The following is a 14,603-nucleotide window of genomic DNA, read 5'->3' on the forward strand; positions in this document are numbered from 1 at the left end:
GTATATTTGACTCCTGCAGGGAAAATAAAGGGAGCATCCCAACTATATTTCCAGCCCACTTAATCAAATTTTGAATTTGGGATCTGAGCTTGACAGAAAGTTTGCCAAATCATGTAGTGATAACATAACAGATTCAACAATCTCCATGTTAAAATGTAACATGATGCATTTATTTACTCCATGGACCCTCAGCCTTCTAAAAAAAATGCAAGTGGTGAACTACATGAATGATCCACATGATGAACCCACTGTAACTGAACATCGAAACACTGAAATATAGTCACTAGTTCAATATTGTCTCCAGTCATTAAAACCAGGCTGAGATCTCCGAAAGGAAAATCTCAGAAAATCTCTCTGAAGTCAGGTCTGCATGTAGATCATGAGACATGACTCACAGCTTTTTCTCAAAGGTTTGCACCAGCTGGTCTGACTGAAACAATTGTGTGTGATTGTGTCACAGATGATGATGGTCCTATCCTGGTGAGTCCTGTTCATCCTGTGACTGAGGGAGCTTCTGTTAATCTGAGCTGCAGTTTGAGAACACAAAAAATACTTTCCAATGTGTTTTTCTATCACAATGACAAACTTATTCAAAATGATACCCGAGGGGAGCTGAAGATCTCTGCAGTGTCAAAGTCTGATGAAGGTTTCTACAAGTGTCAGTACTCAGGAAGAGAGTCAGCACAGAGCTGGATGTCAGTTAAAGGTGAGCAGGAACAAAACATTTGATGGATCTTTATAAATGAGTTTCATGCTTGAGAAGGAACATTAGATTGTCTGTTTAAAGGCTCGAAGTCACCTGGATCTATTTTGTAAGAACTTTATAAAACTATTATATAATATCTCTATATTGTCAGGTTTAATATTGTTGTGATTCAGGACTCAAGTGTGGGACTCAGGTGAAAACAGCAGAGGATGTAATGAGTCAAAGTTTACTCAAACAAAGGATAAATAATTTAACACAACAGATTGTGAGCTTGACTTGGTCAACAAGAACAAGACATAAATAAACCTAAACTTAATGAGCGAGTCCTACAAAAACATCTTAACTGAGGTGAGAGAGACAGGCCAGAGGAGCAGACATAACAGCGTGAGCGCGGCAGGGCAGGAAAATCTGAGAGGGAATGTGACAAGACAGAGAGTGTTCATAAAGTGGCTGCAACAATGCCTTACTTGGAGTCCAGACTAGCTGGGGGTAATGGATAAAGCAGAGGTCTGTGGAAACTGTTGAACGATGGGCAGGCAGGCAAGTGACGAAGAGGCTCTGAGGGGGCAGCAGTGGTGGTGAATAGGGGGGTAATGATCCAAGGCGGCAGGCGTCTGACTGGAAGTGAATGATGGCATGAAAACGAATCTTGAAGCAGGAAGAAACTGAAACAAGGGGAAATCTGTTTAGCATACAAATCTTATTTTCCTAGAAAGGATCCTCGGAGACCTGCCTGGTTACCTCACTGAAATATTCATTATTGTTTGTTGTTACAGTAACTGTGTCAGGAGCTGACAGCTCTTCATCTCCTGTGTGGTTGATGGTTGGACTGGTTTGTGGAGTCTCTCTCATTATTATTCTCCTGCTCTTGTTGTATCGCTGCAGACAGTCCAAGTGTAAGAGCCTCTTCTTTTCATGCTGTATTAGAGAGTTTATTTACTACATGCACTTTAATTATTCACACATATACAGTGGGGCAAAAAAGTATTTAGTCAGCCATCGATTGTGCAAGTTCCCCCACTTAAATGATGACAGAGGTCAGTAATTTGCACCAGAGGTACACTTCAACTGTGAGAGACAGAATGTGGAAAAAAAAATCCATGAATCCACATGGTAGGATTTGTAAAGAATTTATTCGTAAATTAGGGTGGAAAATAAGTATTTGGTCACCTCAAACAAGGAAGATCTCTGGCTCTCACAGACCTGTAACGTCTTCTGTAAGAAGCTTTTCTGTCCCCACTCGTTACCTGTATGAATGGCGCCTGTTTGAACTCATCATCTGTATAAAAGACACCTGTCCACAGCCTCAAACAGTCAGACTCCAAACTCCGCCATGGCCAAGACCAAAGAGCTTTCGAAGGACACCAGGAAAAGTATTGTAGACCTGCACCAGACTGGGAAGAGTGAATCTACAATAGGCAAGCAGCTTGGTGTGAAAAAATCAACTGTGGGAGCAATCATCAGAAAATGGAAGACATACAAGACCACTGATAATCTCCCTCGATCTGGGGCTCCACGCAAGATCTCATCCCGTGGGGTCAAAATGATCATGAGAACGGTGAGCAAAGATCCCAGAACCACACGGGGGGAACCTGGTGAATGACCTGCAGAGAGCTGGGACCAAAGTAACAAAGGTCACCATCAGTAACACACTACAACGGCAGGGAATCAAATCCCGCAGTGCCAGACGTGTTCCGCTGCTGAAGCCAGTGCATGTCCAGGCCCGTCTGAAGTTTGCCACAGAGCACATGGATGATACAGCAGAGGATTGGGAGAATGTCATGTGGTCAGATGAAACCAAAGTAGAACTTTTTGGTATAAACTCAACTCGTCGTGTTTGGAGGAAGAAGAATACTGAGTTGCATCCCAAGAACACCATACCTACTGTGAAGCATGGGGGTGGAAACATCATGCTATGGGGCTGTTTTTCTGCCAAGGGGACAGGACGACTGATCCGTGTTAAGGACAGAATGAATGGGGGCCATGTATCGTGAGATTTTGAGCCAAAACCTCCTTCCATCAGTGAGAACTTTGAAGATGAAACGAGGCTGGGTCTTCCAACATGACAATGATCCAAAACACACCGCCTGGGCAACAAAGGAGTGGCTCCGTAAGAAGCATTTGAAAGTCCTGGAGTGGCCTAGCCAGTCTCCAGACCTCAACCCCATAGAAAATCTGTGGCGGGAGTTGAAAGTCCATGTTGCTCGGCGACAGCCCCAAAACATCACTGCTCTCGAGAAGATCTGCATGGAGGAATGGGCCAAAATACCAGCTACTGTGTGTGCAAACCTGGTAAAGACCTATAGTAAACGTTTGACCTCTGTTATTGCCAACAAAGGTTATGTTACAAAGTATTGAGTTGTATTTTTGTTATTGACCAAATACTTATTTTCCACCCTGATTTACGAATAAATTCTTTACAAATCCTACCATGTGGATTCATGGATTTGTTTTTCACATTCTGTCTCTCACAGTTGAAGTGTACCTCTGGTGCAAATTACTGACCTCTGTCATCATTTTAGGTGGGGGAACTTGCACAATCGGTGGCTGACTAAATACTTTTTTGCCCCACTGTACATGTATTCTGATCTCATGACACAAAATATCAGTGGAACAATTTATACATGACAAACATGTGTAATAACATTTGTCTCTTTCACAGATTCCTGCTTCACCAGGTTGGTAAAACACTTTTTATTATTATTTTAAACAAACATCAGTTACTTTTGAGTTTATTGTGTTTATTTCCTGTTTTAGGTCGATCCAGTCTGAGAGTCACAGTCCGGGCTCCTCCACAAATCATGGAGTCAACCAGAATGAAACTCATGTGTACGACTCTGTTCATCCTGGTCAGTATTTAATCCATCTTTATTATCATTATTTATATTGACTTTTAAAATCAATCTTCATTAACAGGAACAGTTTTTAGGTTCATTTTGTGCTCAGCAGTTTTTCAAAGAACGTTCGTCAAAATCTAGTTGGACAAACATCCAAACAGCCAGCTGACACATGAACATAAAATGAGAAATAAACAGGATTTTACAACCTGACTGTGTCTTTAAGTCAACTGAAAGAATCCAATGTTGTTTAATATCATAACAACACAAAGAGTAACAACATGGTTTGAAAATATGTCATAGTCCTGGTTTTGACTTAAACATAATTATTTAATCTTTAGTTTTTTATTCAATGATTAATTTGACCCTGGCTCATCTTTTTTTAGGTACCAATCACATCTATGACTCAGTTACGCCGGTTGAAGACAACAGAAATGGTGCAGTATATTTGTTGAAAAACACAGAGAATTTAGAGAAGAAACTTGTTTTTGATTTAATGAAACTAATTCCATGTGAAATGTTTACAATCCTGTAACTAAAATATGAACATTTCAGGATCAGATGAACATGAAGATGTCACATACGCTCTGATTGAACTTAAAAACTTTGAAAAGAAGCGTAAGTACATAAAACATGTGCAGTTTAAAATTAATAAATGTAAATGTAATGTAAAAACACAATAAATAAACATTTTAAAAAATTTGACAGTTAATTATTTCCTTATGTCCAACAATCTGATCATCTTCACAGGGAAGCATCATAAACCAGAGCAGAGTGCTGTTTACTCTGAGGTGAAGACGGGAGCTGCAGGTACAGTCACAACAGTCACATTCAGTGTTTGTGTGCTTGTGTAGCCACTAGGTAACAAAAGCTCAACACTGCGCCTAGCATCCTGGAGCACTTCTGTTGTCTTTTGTACATGTTTTGGAATTTTTACGTGTTTTGAAGTTTATACGTGTTCCTTTGTCTGTAGGGGCCACCGTAAATATACTTTTATTTATTCACTCCACAGAAAATATAATAAATAAATCATATAATACAAAAATCAACTATTCACATTTCAACTTTTAACTATTTAAATTTTCAGCTTTTTCCTTTTAAAGCAGGGGTGTCAAACTCAATTGCACAGGGGGCCAAAACTCAAGGCACACTTTAGGTTGCGGGCCAAACAAGATAAACATTTATTGAACACTAAAACAATGTTTTTAAACATAAATATGAATAAAAACAGACAGGAATATTATTCCAGATTAAATAAACTTAAAAATAATAAACTTTAAATTTAAATATTTTGCTCTTCATAAAAATATATCCTGTCAAAATTATGCAAGTTAGAAATATGAACATGCTGCCAAAAACCCCAGAAAAAATAAATGAAAGCATACACAAGGTTGGAGCCGCATGTAGACGGAGCTGGGCACTGCTTCAGGAATGGAACTAGTAAACTGTGCGGCCATTCAGTGTCGTACTTTACCTTGAGTGTATCATTACTCTGCAGCTCCATCTGAATCTGCACAGGTGCAGTTCAGCAAAGTCCGCTGACTTGGTTCAACATTACTTGGCAACAGGGAAAGTGAGGCAGATTGCACTGGTGCATTTGTGACAGCTTCACTTGAAATGCCTTCACCGCATCATACATGCCATATCCATGAACTGACAGATTTCCTTGCTGAGCTCAAAAACTCTATTGAGAATTTTTATCCCAACTCAGCCAACAGACCTCTGTATGATGAGAAATTTCGGCAAACTCTGAATCTATTTCACACGTAAAAGACTGAAATTGACTGTCATTTAAACTTTTAGCTCAGATAAAATGTACGGTCTGCGTTACGGTGATCATTACATGCTCCATTTTTAGGACTTTACCACACAGCCTTTCCTGGTGTGTGATGCAGTGATATGCTGTTAACTCACCAGTACAGTTCTCCTCCTGCATCTTTACTCGCATCCTGCTGACTAGTCCGCTTTTTTCACCGCACAACACCTGCGCTCCATCCGTTGTAAGTCCAACAAGTTTGTCCCAGGGCAGTTTCATGTCAGTTACACTTTGACATACGTTTTAAAAAATGTCTTTTCCTGTCGTTGTCCTGTGCATCGATTTAATGTTCAATATTTCCTCTCCACGGATGAAGATGGTCAGCTGTGCAATGTCCATCATTGTGGTGTAATCTGTTTAAGTACAACCTGTTTTATTGTGAAAGGGGGGTTCTGAAACAGGAAGTAGAATAATAAAGGTCGGAGTTTGAGTGCTCTACAAGGTGTCGCTTGAATCCTTGCCTAAAACCACGACATGGTGTCAGAAGTGGGATTGCAGTAAGAGCCTTGTCATCGGGGAGTGACAGCAAGCGGCTTTGGGAGCGGTAAAGAGTTTTTCTCCAGACGAAGAAGCAGGAGCTAGCGCAACAGCTACACAGCCTCGCATGTCATGGCCCCACCAGCAAGCTAACGGCGGCTATAATGCTAACGCCAACTTACCCCCGAATGCCACATTCACCATCCAGCCTCCCGAGCTGTTTGATTTCTCAAAGCCACAGCAATGGGAAAAGTGGATAAGGAGGTTTGAAAGATTTCGACTTGGAAGCAACCTGCACCTTAGCTCAGAGGCTAACCAGGTAAACACACTCATCTACTGCATGGGGGATGAAGCAGATGATATCCTCCGAGGGCAAGCTTTATCGGACATACAAAGGCAGCAGTACCAAGCAGTAAGAGACACTTTGGATACGTACTTTGTTCCCAGGAAAAACATTATCTATGAGAGAGCCCGCTTTAATCAAAGAACGCAGCAAGCTAATGAGACTGTTGACTCGTTTGTTACCGCACTTTATGCTTTAGCTGTAAACTGCAGTTATGGTGCACTGCACAATGAGTTAATAAGAGATCGCCTCGTCGTGGGTCTGAGGGACATCAGCTTAGCGGAGAGACTTCAAATGGAGAAAGATTTGACGTTGGAGAAAGCGGTTAATCAGGCCCGGCAGTCTGAAGTCATCAAAAAACAACAGAAAGACATCAGAGGGGAAAATAAGATGGAAATAGATGCTGTGACAGCGAAGCACAGGGAACAAAAGCATTCAACATTCAAACCCCGAAGAGAACGTAAATGCACAACAAAGGACAAAACACCAAATGGGAGATCATGCTACAGGTGTGGGAAAACCCCTGCGCATGGTAAAGGACAATGCCCAGCAAAAGATGCAACATGTCACTCATGTGGTAAAAGAGGACACTTCAGTAAAGTGTGTAAATCTGTTAAATCTGTGCATGTGATAGAAACAGAGAAAAGTGATGATACACCCGTGTTCCTTGGTTCTGTAGACGCAGGTTCAGATCCTTGGTATGCAGACCTTACTATCAGAAACCACGAAGTTAGATTTAAGATAGACACAGGAGCTGATGTCTCTGTTATCCCAGCCCAGATGTATTACTGCATAAACCAAAATGAGACAGAGTTATGTAAACCAGATAGACCATTGTTTGGTCCAGGTGGTACTCCACTTGATGTGTTGGGTATGAGCAGAGAAACAATTTGCAAAGGCGAACAGGAAATACAGGAACATGTGTACATTATCAAAGATTTGCACATAGCACTGTTAAGCAGGCCAGCAAGTGTCAAGCTGAACCTTGTGTGTAGAGCTGACAGTATTGACTTGAATGTGTTGAATGAGAACTACCCAAAGCTGTGTCAGGGATTAGGTTTAATGCAACAACCTTATACGATTAAGTTGAAACCCAATGCTGTGCCTTTTTCCCTGGCCACACCAAGACGGCTCCCCATCCCTTTGTTAGGAAAGGTGAAACGGGAACTGGAAAGAATGGAGTCCATGGGAGTAATCAGCAGAGTTGAAGAACCAACAGAATGGTGTGCAGGTATGGTCCCAGTGCCAACAAAAAACGACTCTGTGCGTATTTGTGTTGACCTCACTCACCTCAATGAAGCAGTGTGCAGAGAAAAGTACATCCTGCCTTCGGTTGAACAGACACTTGGATCCCTGGCGGGAGCAAAAGTCTTCAGTGAGTTAGGCGCAAAAAGAGGCTTCTGGCAGGTTCCATTGTCACCAGAGTCAGCACACTACACAACATTCATTACACCCTTTGGGCGCTTCCACTTTAACAGACTTCCCTTCGGAATAGCGTCAGCCCCAGAACATTTTCAGCGTAGAATGTCAGTGATGCTTAATGGGCTGCCAGGTGTGGTTTGTCACATGGATGACATCCTCATTTGGGGACAGGATCAGCAGGAGCACAACGCCAGGCTGCACACAGTGCTCAATAAACTCCAAGAGGCCAGTGTCACACTAAACCTGGAGAAATGTGACCTGAGCAAACAGGAAGTGAAGTTCCTCAGACACGTTTTGTCTGTGGAGGGAGTACAGCCAGACCCAGACAAAATTAGAGCGATCACAGCAATGAAAGAGCCATCAAACGTCAGTGAGGTGCGCAGCTTTCTCGGGATGGTTAACCAATTAGGCAAATTCATCCCAGGACTGGCCGAAAGAGACAAGCCCCTAAGAGACCTACTCTCAAAGAAAAATCAGTGGGTTTGGAGCTGCGCACAGCAAAAAGCATTCAATCAGCTAAAAGGCGATCTGACGTCAACTCCCATTCTTGCACTCTATGACCCAAACAAAGAGTTAAAACTGTCTGCAGATGCTTCCTCCTATGGACTGGGAGCAGTCCTATTTCAAAAAGAGGGAGAGCAATGGAGACCTGTTGCATATGCGTCTCGTTCTTTAACGGAAACAGAACAGAGGTATGCACAGGTGGAGAAGGAGGCGCTTGGACTAACATGGGGTTGTGAAAGATTCAAAGATTTTCTCATCGGGAGACACTTCTCCTTAGAGACTGACCACAAACCACTCGTCAGCCTGCTAGGACAGCAAGCTCTAACGGAGCTTCCACCCAGAATCCAACGGTTCCGCCTAAGGCTCATGAGGTACAGTTACACCATCTCACACACTCCAGGCAAAGCACTCCTCACAGCAGATGCACTGTCACGTGCACCCGTTAACCAAGACCCTGATTCTAAGGATACAGCTGAACTACTGGATGACACAAATATATATGTGGATGAAATAGTCAAATGCATGCCTGCTACCTCGACATACATCACACAGTTAAAGGAACAGCTTAAAACGGACAGCATGTGCTCAGATGTCATGGCTTTTTGTCAGAGCAGCTGGCCAGAATACAGCAATCTCACAGGCCCAATTAAAGCATATTGGCCACACAGAGACACCTTAACGGTACACGACGATCTGCTACTGAAAGGCACCAGACTAGTGATCCCTACTGCTATGCGCCACTCTGTCCTCATTGCCCTACACGAGGGACATCAGGGAATGTCTAGATGCAGAGAGAGAGCCAGGAAGACAGTATGGTGGCCTAGTCTGAGTGGGCAAATAAATGAACTTGTGAAAAACTGCACCATATGCATCAAAGAGCGTACCAACCCAGTGCAACCTTTAATGCCAAGCCAACTCCCTGAGAGACCATGGCAAAAAGTTGGAGCAGACCTTTTTACGTTTAACAACAGCAACTATGTGCTTCTGGTGGACTACTACTCTAAATTTGTGGAAATAGCCAAACTTACTCCCACAAGATCGGAGGACGTTATAGTGCATCTAAAATCAATCTTTTCCAGACATGGGATTCCAGAGTTTCTCTACAGTGACAATGGACCTCAGTTTTCAAGCCAACAGTTCAAAGACTTTGCAGCAGCTTATGGGTTCAGGCATGTAACAAGCAGTTCAAGATTTGCACAAAGCAATGGTGAGGCTGAGCGTCATGTCCAAACTGTGAAAAGTCTGCTAAAGAAAGCAAAAGACCCATATCTTGCACTTCTAGCTTACAGAGCAACCCCATTGGCTAATGGATATAGCCCTGCGCAACTACTAATGGGACGAAGACTGCGCACGTCAGTTCCCCAGCTTCCTTCTTTGCTCAATCCCAGCCTGCCCAACAAGGCTACAGTGTTGACAAAAGCGAGAGAGAGAGTGATGAAGGACAGTGTTGCGTACAACAGGAGACATCGTGTGACAGAACTTCCTCCACTCTCACCGGGACAACCAGTGTGGATTACAGACACTAGGCGTGAAGGGACTGTCATCTCCTCTCACTCCACACCCCGCTCATACATTGTCGAGACCCCTTCAGGAGCCATCAGGAGAAATAGGCATCACCTCCAGCCATTGCCAGATGCCACACCAAAGTTACAAACCCCAATTACGCCTGTCAGTCAAACAGAGAACGCCCTGCCTGCTTCAAACCTATCGGCGGCTACAACTCTGACTCCTAAGACAGAAGACCCAGGTCCTGTCAGAACTAGGGCTGGCAGGGTTGTCAAAAAAACCACAAAGACTGGACTTGTGAAAATAAACAAAACAAAAAAAAAAACACATGGGTTTAAAAGTAAAGGAGAAGAGGTTGAAGAGAAAGAAAAGTTTCTATGAAAGGTTCTAAGAAAAAAAAAAAAGAGTACAGTTTTCATATATGCAGTAAATGTTCTTGTAAGTTTGATGTTTTCAACGAAAGGAGGATGTGGTGTAATCTGTTTGAGTATAACCTATTTTATTGTGAAACGGGGGTTCTGAAACAGGAAGTAGATAATAAAGGTCAGAGTTTGAGTGCTCTACAAGGTGTCGCTTGAATCCTTGCCTAAAACCACGACAATCATGTCTGTACTTTCATCCACAGCAAGATGCAATAAAGTTTTTGCTTCTTTCACACAACTGTGTTCTTAAATCAGTGGCCATGTCACAAACCCGATCAGCAATCGTATTTCTCCTCAGGCTCACATTTGTCAAAATCTGCGTTTTGTCTGGACACAAGACGTCGCACACCTTCATCATGCAGCTCTTCAGAGTGGTACCGGGCTGATTTGGCTATCTCCTCTTCTACAATAAAACTTGCTTTCACAACAGCTTCACTTTGTGATTTTTGCTCTGGTGAAAAAAGTCTGCTGAAATGTCAGATTCTTCTTTAGCTCTTCTACTTTCTGTTAGTGATGGGTCGGTCGCGAACGAAATTGCTCTTAGAGCCGGATCTTTGACGTGAACGACACAAGCCGGCTCCTTATCGCGAGCCATGGGTTTTTTTTTTCTTTCTCTCACCCTCTCTCTCGCACTTTTTTCCACTTCACTCAGCATGCGAGCCTTGTGCTTTACGCTGGGAAGAGGGGGGAGGGGCGGTAGTTACACTCAGTAGCACAGGAACAGAGTGGGAGGGAGAGAGAGAAAAAGAGAGCCAGGGACAACAACGTCACATTAGAAAGGTATAGTAACCATCCACAACTATTTTCAGTTGCAGATGATAAAGGATTCAGAAAGTTTATTCATGCAGGTCCATATGACAGAGGATATGCATCTTCTTTTTGTTTTCATATTATAATTTATATTTAATTGTGTTGTGGTTTGCAGTGTTTTGTGTTGTTTCACTTTAAATTTGTAAAAGGAAAAAGCTGAAAATTTAAATAGTTAAAAGTTGAAATGTGAATAGTTGATTTTTGTATTATATGATTTATTTATTACATTTTATGTGGAGTGAATAAATAAAAGTATATTTATGGTGGCCCCTACAGACAAAGCACATACAAACTTCAAATCACCTACGAACTCTAAAACACGTTAAAACTCAGAAGCACAGAAGTGTGTGGTAATAACGTGTAAATGAACATTTTTTTTAAATTATTTGACTATATATGAATGCTTGTGTATAAATACATAAACAATACACATATGCTTTCATGCTTTCAATTGTGTAATTTAAGTGATCTAGGTAGCTCTGTGTTGGAAGTTCAGTTCATGCTAGAAATGTGTTTTGGAGTTTGTACGTGCTTTGTCTCTAGGGGCCACCGCATATATTTATATATAAACATATATAAATAAAACCACTTTTTTTGTACATCAGTAATTCCTTTTGTGCATAATTTTATATTATTGTTAATAATATATCAATTAAAGCAACAAAACAACCTGAAGAGCCGGTTCGGAGCCGAAAGAGCCGGCTCTTTTTATTGAGCCGAACCGAAAGAGCCGGTTCTCTAAAAAGAGCCGGAAATCCCATCATTATTTCCTGTAGTTTCTGCATTTAGGTTTTTCAGCTTATCCTGACGTTTTGTCTCGTAGTGCCGTCTTAAATTAAATTCCTTCATTACAGCCACATTAGCTCCACTAATAAGACACACGAGTTTACCAGCAATGTCTGTAAACATATATTCAGTCACCCACTGGCGCTGAAAGGCTCTGCTTTCAGAATCAACGTTTCTCTGCACCATTGTGAGCGGCTAGCTTCACAATAACAGCAGTTTGACTTGATTGACGCGGGAATGTTCCCAGTTAGCCTAGCGTTCAGCAAGGAGGCTGCAGCGCTGCATTATGGGATCTGTAGTTTGTATATTATTAGCGTCTCATATCACCGGGCCATGCATAACAATAATAGTACATCTATATAAAATGATCTCTGATTTTGACACGTGTTTTAAAGAAATTTAAAGTGAAACAACGCAAAACACTGCAAACCACAACACAATTAAATATAAATTAAAATATGAAAACAAAAAAAAGATGCACATTCTATGTTATATGGGTCTGCATGAATAAACTTTCTGAATCCTTTATCATCTGCAACTGAAAATAGTTGTGGATGATTACTATACCTTTCTAATGTGACGTTGGCTGTGTCCCAATTAAGAGACCGCACGCTTGAAGTACGCATTTTGAGTGCGATTACGTCACCGCCACGTGACGACTGCTGTCCCAATTCGAAGTGTACTTCAAATGCATACTCCAAATGCGCCGTCGATTTCCCCAAATATCAAGTGTGGTCCGGTGAACGCTTCGTGGTCCCATATATCCCACAATTCATAGCGCGGCGGTGGGTGTGGATAATTTTGTCGCAAAATACCCCACAAGAATGGCGCTCCCCAGCTGCAGCCAGACCCTTCTCCAAAATACGGCAGACGGCAGAAGGGAGCGGCCGAAGAGAACTGTCCGCACTTCTCGTACTTATAGTACGCACCGTACGCGTAGTGCACGTACTTCAAGCGTGCAGACCCTGAATTGGGACACAGCCGTTGTTGTCCCTGGCTCTCTTTCTCTGGCTGTGTCCCAATTCAGGGTCTGCACGCTTGAAGTACGCACACTACTCGTACTACGTACGGTGCGTACTATAAGTACGAGAAGCTATGAATTGTGGGATATATGGGAACACGAAGCGTACACCAGACCACGCTTGATATTTGGGGAAATCGACGGCGCATTTGGAGTATGCATTTGAAGTACACGTCGAATTGGGACAGCCGTCGTCGCGTGGCGGTGACGTAATCGCACTCAAAATGCGTACTTCAAGCGTGCGGTCTCTTAATTGGGACACAGTCTCAGTCTCTCCCTCCCGCTCTGTTCCTGTGCTACTTTGCGTGTAACTACCGCCCCTCCCCCTCTTCCCAGCCCAAAGCACAAGGCTCGCATACGGAGCGGAAAAAAAGTGCGAGAGAGAGGGTGAGAGAAAGAAGGGAAAAGAAAAACCCCACGGCTCGCGATAAGGAACCGGCTCGCGTCGTTCACGTCAAAGACCCAGCTGTAAGAGCTGTTTCGTTCGCGACCAACACATCACTAATTTGTTGGGTTGCCTTTCACATAAGTCCTTAATCACGGAGGCAAAAAGTCCACTTTTCATCTGGATTTACTGAATCACAGCATCCATAGCTTCTGAACCAGACCACCAATCACATAACCAAAGACCATCAAATAACACATAATCTGAGTGTGCTCTATCACTGGAAGCACAGCAGAGCGCTTTTTACGCTGTTTTTTTGATACAGGAAAGTATCAGATGTGCCAATAGCATGGAAACGTGTGTATGTGGAATAGATGTAGGGCATATAAAATATGAGTAAGGGATGAAAGAAGGGAGAGATGCAGACGGGCAGATGAGTATAAATGGAGCTGTTTGGGAAGGTTCGAGGTTCTTTATGTAGTTTGCTGCAGATGAGTAACATCGTAAGAAAGCACTGTGGAGTTCACAGTCAAAAGTTTCAGTTGCCCAATCACTGTGGACTTATGAAGTGAAATTATCTTCTTTTTTGTCTCTCAAAAGAGTTGGAAGACTTTGTACCGTGTTACTGCTTCCTCATTTGGACTTTCAAATCAGACTTAATCTGCAGAGTTTAAATCCACATGTGTCCAACAGCTCTGTGTCATAAACCTGCTGATCAAATGTATCCTGAGCTCTGACTTCTCTTTTAGAGGACAGTCTGATGTATGCTGAGGTCAAACGCCCCAAAAAAGGAAAAGCCAAGAAGAAAGCAGGTAAACAAAGTCTGCCATCACCTCCAGTGAATGTTGTTCAACATGTTTATCTGGTCTTAAAATCTTCTTTCCACTCACAGGAAAATCAAGTCCTGCAGCTGATGCAGCAGTTTATTCTGAAGTCGCGTTAGGAAGCTTTCCTGGTAATTATGCTTCTGTGCAGGATGAGTTATTCTTCAAGTTATTAAATGGCGAACATCCTGAAACTTGGACATTTGTGTTCTTTGTGTGTTTGTCTTACAGGTCAGTGAGGAGAGCTGCAGCAGCAAAGCCAAAAAGAAGCATTTTATGAATCCACTGTTGCTCCTCTGCTGCTCAAATATCAGACACGCTCAGTCTTTAGTGTTTATGAAGATGATATTGAATAATAATATGATATATAGTTGGTACTGTGTTTTAGCATAAAGCACACAGAGATGTTTCCTGTTTCAGAGTCATGCTCTTTATATTTAGCTGATATTTTTATTCATTGTTGAGCTTTTGTATAAAACTTTGAATGTATCCTGTTCCACAGAGAAAAAAGTCTGTGATTGTTAGTAACTGATAGCAGCAACTTAAAGTCAGCAGAGTTACATTAGGAAGTGCTGGTATAAACACCCACAAATACTTTTACTGTCTGAGTGTAAAGATCTATATTGTGTAAAAAAATAATTAGTTGGTATAAAAACATGAAAAAGCTCTGGCTGCATCATGATTCATTTAATGTCAGATACTTTTATTGTAGTTTTAGTGTATCTCGTATTTTAATCTGAAGCT

General features: G+C 42.1%; 1 protein-coding gene across 5 annotated transcripts; it reads left to right on the forward strand.

The window, feature by feature from the left end:
- Positions 1–657: 657 nt before the first annotated feature.
- Positions 658–14,603, forward strand: LOC120722803. Of its 5 annotated transcripts, XM_040013940.1 has the most exons (10): positions 658–706; positions 1,483–1,602; positions 3,369–3,384; positions 3,464–3,555; positions 3,930–3,980; positions 4,099–4,161; positions 4,294–4,353; positions 13,785–13,847; positions 13,928–13,990; positions 14,091–14,603. In XM_040013940.1, the coding sequence occupies exons 1-10, from the start codon at positions 694–696 to the stop codon at positions 14,096–14,098; spliced, it is 549 nt and encodes a 182-aa protein (XP_039869874.1). In that variant the 5' UTR covers positions 658–693; the 3' UTR covers positions 14,099–14,603. The 5 variants fall into 5 exon arrangements, with proteins under 5 accessions (XP_039869874.1, XP_039869872.1, XP_039869870.1 ...); XM_040013938.1 differs by having other exon boundaries at positions 13,785–13,990; XM_040013936.1 differs by having other exon boundaries at positions 13,928–14,603.

The sequence above is a fragment of the Simochromis diagramma genome, unplaced genomic scaffold (genome assembly GCF_900408965.1).
Source record: "Simochromis diagramma unplaced genomic scaffold, fSimDia1.1 OVJJ01000195.1, whole genome shotgun sequence".
Classification (NCBI taxonomy): Eukaryota; Metazoa; Chordata; class Actinopteri; order Cichliformes; family Cichlidae; genus Simochromis; species Simochromis diagramma.